Source organism: Austrofundulus limnaeus, unplaced genomic scaffold (genome assembly GCF_001266775.1).
Source record: "Austrofundulus limnaeus strain Quisiro unplaced genomic scaffold, Austrofundulus_limnaeus-1.0 Scaffold1179, whole genome shotgun sequence".
Lineage (NCBI taxonomy): Eukaryota > Metazoa > Chordata > Actinopteri > Cyprinodontiformes > Rivulidae > Austrofundulus > Austrofundulus limnaeus.
This window is the reverse complement of record NW_013953581.1, coordinates 64,517-74,324: the sequence shown is the minus strand read 5'-3', so window position 1 is coordinate 74,324 and position 9,808 is coordinate 64,517. Positions and strand designations below refer to the sequence as shown.

Below are 9,808 nucleotides of genomic sequence, written 5' to 3'. Positions count from 1 at the left end.
GTACACCAGTTGGATGGTACACATTAGATGGTGTACACCAGTTGGATGGTACACACCAGTTTGGGTGGTATACACGTTAGATGGCGTACACCAGTTGGATGGTGCATGTTAGATGGTGTACATCAGTTGGATGGTGCACACCAGTTGGATGGTATACTCGTTAGATGGTGTACACTAGTTGGATGTTATACACATTGGATAGTGTATACCAGTTGGATGGTGTATACCAGTTGTATGGTGTACACCAGTTGGATGGTGTACACCAGTTCCTTAGTATAACGCTGTTGGATGGTGTACATCAGTTGGTACACCAGTTGGATGGTACACACCAATTGGATGGTACACACCAATTGGATGGTACATGGCAGTTGGATGGTGTATACCAGTTGTATGGTGTACACCAGTTGGATGGTGTACACCAGTTCCTTAGTATAACGCTGTTGGATGGTGTACATCAGTTGGTACACCAGTTGGATGGTACACACCAGTTGGATGGTACACACCAATTGGATGGTACATGGCAGTTGGATGGTACACACCAATTGGATGGTACATGGCAGTTGGATGGTACACACCAATTGGATGGTACATGGCAGTTGGATGGTGTATACCAGTTTGATGGTGTACACCAGTTGAATGGTTTAAACCAGTTGGATGGTGTACACCACTTGGATGGTATACACCAGTTGAATGGTTTAAACCAGTTGGATGGTATACATGTTGGATGGTGTATACCAGTTGCTGAGTTGAGCTTTCACCTGTCTGATGCTACTGGGTCAGTGCAAATGAAGGAGAGGCAACAAGGAGAGGAGAACAGTACAGTGCTAATAAAAACTGTTAGTGAGACCTGTTCTTTGCTACACTCAGATTGATTCCTAGAAGTCATTTCTATACAGATAAGAGGATTTATACTCGGTACAAATATACAGATAAATTTTATCATTAGATATATCTTTTTTCCTTCTATTCCTTTGAATCCCGAAGTGCAAAAGCAAGGTTGCTTTTGAAAAACTTTAACAAATTAACCTCCAGTCAAACAGATTGAAGACCTTCTGAAGCATTTTTACTGTTTGCACTCGAAGGTGCTGTAAAATCTGTCACAAACAGCAGCTCTTTCCGTTAATAGCAACAGATTTTTAGGTTGGCTTTTCAGAGGTTTTCATCCATTCATCATGGCCACAAATGTTAGCGGAGCGATACGTTACCAACCCTAATTCACTTCACGGCTACAACCTCTGCTCTCTGTGCAGAAGTTCGGTTCTGTTGACAAGACGGAAGCTCTTCTTGGATAATGATCGGGGACAAATGGACCGAGAGGACTGGATCTGCAGCTGTCCACATGGACGAGACAAATGTCTCCAGGAGAAAGGTTTGATGGACAGACGAGACAAAGACGGAGACAAGAAAGAYGTTTGGAGGAGTCCAGGTAAGACTTTCAGACCTTAGAACTGGGACTACCTCCATTCTTCACCTTCACCTCAGAACAACAGCTGGACGGTTGAAACGGGACTGTGATCCCAAACATCAGAACTGGTTTCTGATTGGATCAATCAGCTGATATTAGGATTCTGGACCAACCTGCCCAAAGACCCAATCTAAACCTGATGGAACATTTGTGGAGTTTCATTAAAAGCCGGGTCTGAAACCAGGAAACCAATTGATTTAAACAAACTGTACCGATTCTGCCAAGGGGAAGAAGACAATGTAATCTAACATTCATGGCCACGACAAATGAATAAAACCTTCTGACATCATCTTTGTGTGATTAAGTTCTGGTGAAACTGGACTCGGCTCCRTGTTTCTGTTCAGGAATCTTTAAATGTTTCCAACCACCTATGAGAGAAAGGCCACTGTGCGATTGTCCAAAACTAGGCTGCATGTTCGACTGATGTGCACGCCCTCGCTCCTCCTTTTCCTTTCACACTCAAGACAAATCAATTCTGATCTTTATGGTAAAAATGCAAATCAAAACAGTCTGCAGAGATTCTTTTTCCTATAATACATAAGAACAACAAAATGTTGACAGAAACCAGGATCCAGGGGATTTTTCCACATATGTCATGCAACTTGTTGAAGTCTTGTCTTCTAACCTTCTGAGGCGCAGTTTTACAAAAATACATGCATCATGTTTTTTTTTTTTTGGATATTGTTTTTGTTGACAAATATAAGGTTGGCTTTGTGTAATATACTCTGTAGCTGGTCTGCAGATGGAAATATAGATAAACTGGTGCTGAGAATGTTGGTAGTAACATCAAGCAGGCTTGACTTGTTGGCAGGAATATTGAGTAAAAACTCTAGGAAGTCAGGTCGATGCGTTCGGCACCTTTTTAGTTAGAACCATTTTGAAAAAAATAAAACAAAAATAAATCCGTTTCCATTTATGACACATTCGCACCCACACTATTCAAAACACAAAAAGTGGAAATATTAGTGTTTTGTGTGCGCTTCACACACACTTTAATCCACACCATATATTCTGTGAATTTCCAAATTTTTGGGACAGTTTTTTTAAATTTTTTTTTGTTTTTCTTTTTGAAAAAAGGCAGCTCAATCAAAATAGGTCTTGCAGTTTTTAATACGAGAGCTATTCTTTACATAAAATATTCAAATATGCCTATAAGATTTCATATTAATCCCTTTTAATTTTTTATTCACTGTCTCACAAGCCTTCCACCCTCAGAATAGTGTAAATGGAACTGGGTGCGTTTCAGCAACAGTCATGTTTTTTTTACTTGTAGTAGAAAGAATCCAACTAATGCACCGAAATCCAAGATTAGAAAGGGAGAAAAGGCAGACCACAACTATGGAAAGAAAAAAACCTCATGAAGGGATTTTATGACGATCTGTCATCATGAGGGCTACCGTCTGAGTTTTCTGTATCCCCTTCAGAGATGGCTTGCATGGGCGCCGTGTAGAGGCGGCTTCGTGTGCTGTAGCGGCTGCTGTTGGCCACAGGAGGGATCCGAGAGCGTCCTTGTCGAGAGGCGGCTGACATGGGCAGGGTTTTCGGAGTGAAGCTCTCGGAGTTGGCTCTGGGGAAAAGGCCTGGTATTTGGATCGGGTCAAAGCCAGAAATGGCAGGCTCCTGAAGTGCAGATGGTAGCTCCTCGGCTTGTCTGAAAGGCCCTTCCTGAAGGGGGTCCCCCGGTGTTTTGGGGGTGATGGGGCTCTTCAGGATCTCTGTGGCTGACATGCGGTAGCTGGAATCAGACCTGCTGCCTTTCTTCAGCAAGAGAAGTTTGAACTCCTCGTTGGACGTGCTGGATTTTTTAGCGCTGCGGTAAATTGGCACGGGGGCTCGTTGGGACCCAACGGCATTGGCTATGGTGGCTGGAAAGTTAAGAGGCGGGGCTGGAGGGACGACGCTGGTGGGGACGTTGCTGGGGGTTAGCGGTGCTGCAGGACAAAGACGAGACTTCACGTTTAGGTCCCCTGAATCTTTACGGCCTAGGACTTTTCTCTTGGACCTGAATGATAGAATCAGTGAATTAACTGATGCAGGAACATCATATCCACATCAACAGCCTTTGCAAACCCACTGGTTCTACAGCGATTTGACCAAGAACCATGACTTATTTTACTTCCACTTCACATTCATGCAACACTTTGTGTTGTCTACCGCCTAAAATAAGTTGAAGATTGTGGTTGTAACATAAAAACAGGTCAGTTACAGTACCTGTGTATCATGGCAAACAGGTCCTCGGTGGTTCGGGTCTTGTTAGGTGACGTGATGATAATATCATCATCCACTTTGGTATCGTCCATCAGAGGGGAGAGGGAATTATCACTGGGTGTGGAATCTGTGGCACACAACATCCCTATCACATGTCATCTGGTTGTCTGATCATTTAATACACACTATGTSAAAAATTAATCCTTTTAATTACGTGGTCTAGTCCAGTGATGGTGATTTTAATATGGTCTGAAAGCTTACCTTTACTGAAGTAATCCTCAGTGTCAGGAGTGGTGGAGTCATCTTTGCTCTCCTGGGGCTGCTGATGCTGATGGGCACTTCTGGTAGCACCTGATATCACCTCTTTTTCCTCTTCGTGCACTTCCTGCCCTGCTCTTCTTGCATCGCTGATTAGGTAAGGATGCGATGTCTCCATCGTGTTACCAGGCACTTTGACTGGACTAGCCCATGACCCTGAGTTTGAATGGGATCCCCCGGCAAATTCGTACGCCGGTGGAGGAGGGTGGTCAGTTCGCACACTGCCTCTGTAACACGTGGCCCTTTGTGACTCTTTCGCCTGCTCTTCCTCCTCCTCTTCATCATCGTCATCGTCGTCGTCATCTTGAGAAAACGAGCGCTCCCCCAGAACCCTAAACTCAGAGTGTGCGTGAGAYGAGTGGCTGAGGCCTCGGAACTCTGCGTGTGAATGGATGTGTGTGTGCAAATCCACGGGTGACGGGTGGGGAGCTCGTGGCACAGGTCTGTGGAGGGGGGAACTGTCTTCAGAGTGGTCTGACGTTGGGTCCATCCTGTTTCTGAAGGCAGTCATAGCCCAGAAGGTTCCCGGTCCATAGCGGTCCTGTCTCAGTAGCAGACTTTCATAGGATGGAGGTCCGTCGGGGTGACGGCCTGGGGGAGGTGGTTGCGAGTGTTCAGGTGAGGAGGTGTGGTCATGACATGGTGGTCTTGGTGGTGGCCTGCGAGGAGGGAGGGGCCTAGTGTTAACAGGTGGAGGAGCTAAAGTGGAACCAGTGGGGGGACATCTGGGTCTTGTTACTGTCTCTGCTGCATTTGTTGTTTCGTGGTATGTTGCTGAAGTACTCTGTACATCTGTAGTATGGCTAACCGAAATAAGCTGTCCAGAACGAGGAGCAGATGGAGTTACCATCACCAGACTTGAGCTGGGAATTGCCAAAGCAGAGCTTGAACTTGGTGGTTGATTGCTGTTTGATGTCTCAGGGACCGCCATCTTTGTTCCAGCAGCTAAAACATTAGTAACTCTGTGTTTGCTGTGGTGGAGTGTGTGCATGTGGTATGTTCGGTGGGATAACGTGTGCCTCACATAGCCGCCATGGAGAGCGTTGAGATCAAGTTGAGAGGGTGGAGGTGGGAAATCACTGTCCTTCTTATTGCAAGACGAAATAGAAGCTCCATCTCTGGGAAATTGCTGCAAGGAAGAGAGAGATGATTTCCTTTCTGGAACTTTGGGCTTCCTCTTACCAGTCGAAGGGGACAGAGGTCCTGGGAAGAATGCTGCTGAAGATGAGGGCAGAGTTGATGTTGGAGTTTCAGATTGGCTGGAATAGCCGCTTGACGGTGAGGCTAGGCCTGCCAGTTTTTCAGGCGACCCGAGCTTAAAGTCTCCTGGTGGAAGAGGTGGACTGCTTACCTTGGTCTCGGTAATCTGGGCAATGGCCTGGGTTTGCATTTCTGTGGAAGAGGAAGAGCTGTCTGGTGACTTGATACACTCCATGACGGTGGTGCCTGTGGCTGTGCTGGAGTTGGACATTGACGTGTACTCACCATTGTTAGACTTCAGTTCACTGTTGTGAAGCCACAGGTCTGCATAGTCAGATTGCACAGCACCTTCATCCTTAAATGAGTGTGTATCTGCAGAAGTGAAGGACATGGGCTCTACTATGTCCATGGCTCCCCCCAGTCCCATGCCCCAACTGCCCAAAGACTCCCCAACTAGACAGGAAGTCTGCAGTGGTTCTGGGGCACCTCCAATCTCTAGATCTAGTTCTAGCTTCATATCTGTGGAAGACGAGGTGAGTTCTTGCTCACTAACCATCTTTGGTTCGTCCTTATCTGCTTGCGTGTCTGTTCCGACGTCAACGCTGCCAATTGGTTCCTTCAATGAGGATGTCCGTTTTGGTGGAGGAGGTTTGACTTTTGATTTCCTCAGGGAACGACAAGTCCTACCTAGGGTCATGGTGCCAGCTTTGAAGTCAACTAAGGGCTGGGGGTAACCTCCATGGGATGATTGTATCGTCACAGTGTTGGACTGAGCACAATCAGGCCCCGGGTCTGCATAGTTACATTTATATGCTGTGTAACTCTGATTACAAGTGTCAAAATTCACAGAGGATGAGTAGAAATCTTCTGTATCAGATCGGTATTGAGAGCCAGGCTCCTTTTCAGCATTGCTAGCTTTGTCATTGAAACAGGTCTGGTCATCCAAACCTTGTTTTGAGCTGTATTCTTGGATCAACTCATGGCTTTCGCTCAAGTTTGGGGTGTGATCTAGGTCTTGGTCCGGATCAATCTGGTCTTGATCAGGCGGGTATGTCCACTCCCCTTCACTGGCCGTGCTTACCCCCGCATCATCCATCTGGTCTGTTGCTGAGGATGTAAATGAGCTGGACCTGTGGCCCTGGCTCTGGGGTCTGAGGTCAGAGTGGTATGAAGGGTCCAGAGAAAATCCTTCATCAATGGCATTGGGTACGGTGTTGAGTGAAAGYTCCGAATCACAGTGGGACGAGCCTGTGAGGGGCGGCGACGAGGGCGGAGGAATGGTTTCAGATGTTTGTGAGGGGCAGGTGGAGCTGGAACCACTCCAGTTCCCACTTGACGACTGGTGGTCTTCCTTGTGGTCCACGTGACTGCYTAGAACTCCTGTTGTTGACACCGAGTGAATAGGGCTGCTGAAAGTGTCAGAACTGGAAGAGATCTCACAGCTGCCCATGTCAGTCTTTCGGGGCAAACGAGACCGACCCCTCTCCATCCAGCTGTGCTCTGGACTCCCCCCTCCTCCACCCCCTCGGTCTCTTTCACCCGATCGCTGGAGTCTTTTCAGGCTTCCTAGCTGCAGCGGCTCAGGAGCTGCTTGATCGTCGGTGCTCTCCTCTTCGTCCTTCATCAGCATCATCTTCATTCTTGGACTTGGTCCTGGCGGAATGAAGTCCTCTGCCTCATACGGCGACAGCTCTTCATCGTCGTCGTCATCGTCATAATTGTCATCGTCGTCCTCATCGCTGTCCATCAGACGCCCACCCTCCCGTGGAAGGCTGCGTGAGCGCAAGCGCCCGCCGTGTGCCGATGCCGTGGTGTACGTGGAGTCCGACTGATCACCCAGGGAGGAAATGTTGCCCGTTGAATGAGACAGAGAGGCAGGGATTCCCTGATGGCTGCGCTGAGCTCGGATCCGTCTCCTGGAGGGAGCAGCAGTACCTTGAAGAGCAAACAGAGGGAGGCATTCATTATTTAAAATGAAGGAATGCTTATCACYTGCCAGCATGCATATCAGCTTTAAATGAMAGTGAAACAGGAAGTGACATCAAAGGGGAACTCCCTGGTTTTTGTTTATTGAAACAATAATGTTTAAACTCTCTGACAGTGACACAAAAAAATTCAAAGAAACATCAGGTTCTTCTCTACAGTCTGTCATTAKTTATTGTAGCAATGCTCTCTTCACCTGCAGACATTAATGTTTGACATCACTTCCTGTTACTTCACATACRAACATGGCTGAGTCCAAATTCAGGGTCTGGGTCCTCCAAAGGCCAAATTTGTCAGCTGCTTACGTAACAGCGTTGTGCCGGAGAATGCCCAAATTTAAAGACTCCTCCGATGCGGCCGACAAATGCGTCCTCATTTGTCCCTGATTTGAGGGGCGGGTCTGATGGATCCTTCTCGGCCCACCRTATCCCATAATGCACTGCGGGCCGACCGGAGATTTTTTATCTGCCCGTAACAGCAGACAAAGCAAGAGAAAGGAGGACAGTTTTAAATAAAAATCTGTTGGTATAAAAATGAAGTTTTAAGCGGTTGTGTTGTTACAACTTTTATCATTTTTATAAACATGTTTTCAATATTATTCTTGTCAGAAATAAAACGAGCTGGTATAGAGAAATAAACATGCACCTACAGCAGGTCCTTTAGTTCTTCAAATAATAACTGTATAATTTGTATCTTTAAGAGTTACCGTTTGAGGAGTTGAATTTTTTTTAAATTTTATTATTTGATTACTTTTGTCTGAAATTAATATTAGTTTTTGCAAACGGGCAGATTTTTTTCACCATCTGCTACCTTTCATTTTATTTGATTTGTATTGTTTTATTGTATGTAAATGTTTTATGATTTTTTAAATGAAATGAATAAAGTTAATAATAATAATAATAATAATAATAATATTAATAATAATATTAATAATAATGATAAAAAACATAACAGTAAAAAATAAATAAATATTGCCTTTAAGATAATTTTGTTTTATGATATTTATAATAATAAAATGTTGATATTTTGCTAATTTTGATCTATTTTTGTTTCCGTTTAGCGTCGTCATGGTTGCAAGGCAACAGGACATMCGCCGGGGTAAGGGTGGGAATRAAGCAGAAGACTAGACCGTCCAAATTCAAACACTTTTTTCCGGTCTTTGCGGTTGGCCAAGGACCCGGCCCACCTAGACCGGGTAGGCCGGGTCCTTTGAAGGACACAGCCCCTGAGTTTGGACACAGCTTATCACAACAACTGTTCATCTTAGTGACATGATCAATATGTTATCAATGTTATCTTTCCAAAAATACATTCATATTTATGACAAACWTTGGTCACAGACCCTTTAAAGTCTCTACCAGAATGCAGTCCTTGTCTTTGTCTTCATCATCCAACATTTTGTCACTGAGTCAAACTTACAAGCTATAAGGAAATCGTCCGTCTGGCAGCCAGAGTCCCGGGTGTGATGGAGACGACCACTGATTGAGATGTCCTCCTGACACAGGGACAGGTGGTGCTGATGGGCGTGGATGATCACGGTCCGCTCTCGTGCTACCGGCGATTCATCAGAATCTGAAACAAACGTAAAAAAAACCATCTCCTTCAGTTGGTCAAGTATTGGTGAATATGATTCTCCATCACCCCGTGTGTGTTTCTGTACCCACCCATGTCGTGCTGGACTCGTTTGGGGATCCCCGTGATGGTCTTCCTCCTCCTCAGCTTCCTCCGCCTCTGGAGGACTGACTGGGAGTGGACCAGAGAGCAGCGAGCGCTGGCCTCGCGGTCGAACCCGACTCCTGCATTAACGACAGAACCTGATAAACGTATAAAACTCAAAGTGTAACACAGAACAAGGCAGCACCAGAGAAAAACTTAGACTTTGCTCTCTTTAAGGGCTAACTGGTTTTTCACAGAARGTCTTTAAATAAATTATTATAAAACTGCTTTATTTTTATCTGCCTAAATGCATTTCTTGTCTGAGTTTACCTGTAACGTTAATGGGGATGATGCACGAGGGGACGGCGTTAGAATCATCAGATATCTGATCTGAAGGCGGGATGTTTTCCTTGGACCAGCTGGTCTGTTTGTCCTGGGTTGGGGGGGCACTGCGGACCAAGTCCTTGGCCTTTTGGCCTCCCGACTTCTCCGTCACTTCACCTTCCTCCGTAGAGGGACCCTGGAGGAAACGTGTTGAACAACAGTGTCTTCACCGATCCCGCCTCAGTTTCAGTTTTTAGGCTAAAGAAAAACCTTCACATGTTCAACGTGCACCATGAAACAAAAAGACCAAATGACCAAATATAGCCAAGAAATAAAACAACGATTTAATAAATGTAAACAGAAATGTGCAACAAAACAATCTGATACCTTTCTGTTCCATGGAATGAAGATGCAACCTTCAACAGTGTCAAGTGAATAAAAGCAYTCAAACTAAAAACAACAAAAAAACAAAATTAAAAAAAAGCAGATGATGTCATGAATCATCTAATGCTTGTATCTCACCTGGCGAGGAGCTGGAGACACAAAATTACGAGAAAAGACAAAATTTCAACTTGGATTCTCATAGAACTGGTATTTATGATGAAAYGAACTGACTCAGTTTGATCGCAATTTATTCTCTTTTCTCATTTTTTT

At 45.2% G+C, this 9,808-nt stretch overlaps 1 protein-coding gene across 1 annotated transcript in view; it reads right to left on the bottom strand.

Annotated features, from left to right (window-relative positions):
- Positions 1 to 24: 24 nt before the first annotated feature.
- The window catches only part of LOC106534468 (Nance-Horan syndrome protein), a 19,010-nt gene continuing 9,226 nt past the window's right edge, over positions 25 to 9,808 (bottom strand). Inside the window, exons 7-13 of the mRNA XM_014031115.1 lie at positions 9,542 to 9,604; positions 9,161 to 9,350; positions 8,839 to 8,988; positions 8,594 to 8,746; positions 3,935 to 7,126; positions 3,677 to 3,818; positions 25 to 3,467 (exon numbers count right to left, since the gene is read on the bottom strand). Coding sequence (XP_013886569.1) covers positions 2,834 to 3,467; positions 3,677 to 3,818; positions 3,935 to 7,126; positions 8,594 to 8,746; positions 8,839 to 8,988; positions 9,161 to 9,350; positions 9,542 to 9,604 — 4,524 coding nt within the window. The 3' untranslated portion in view covers positions 25 to 2,833. The remainder of the gene's footprint in view (positions 3,468 to 3,676; positions 3,819 to 3,934; positions 7,127 to 8,593; positions 8,747 to 8,838; positions 8,989 to 9,160; positions 9,351 to 9,541; positions 9,605 to 9,808) is intronic.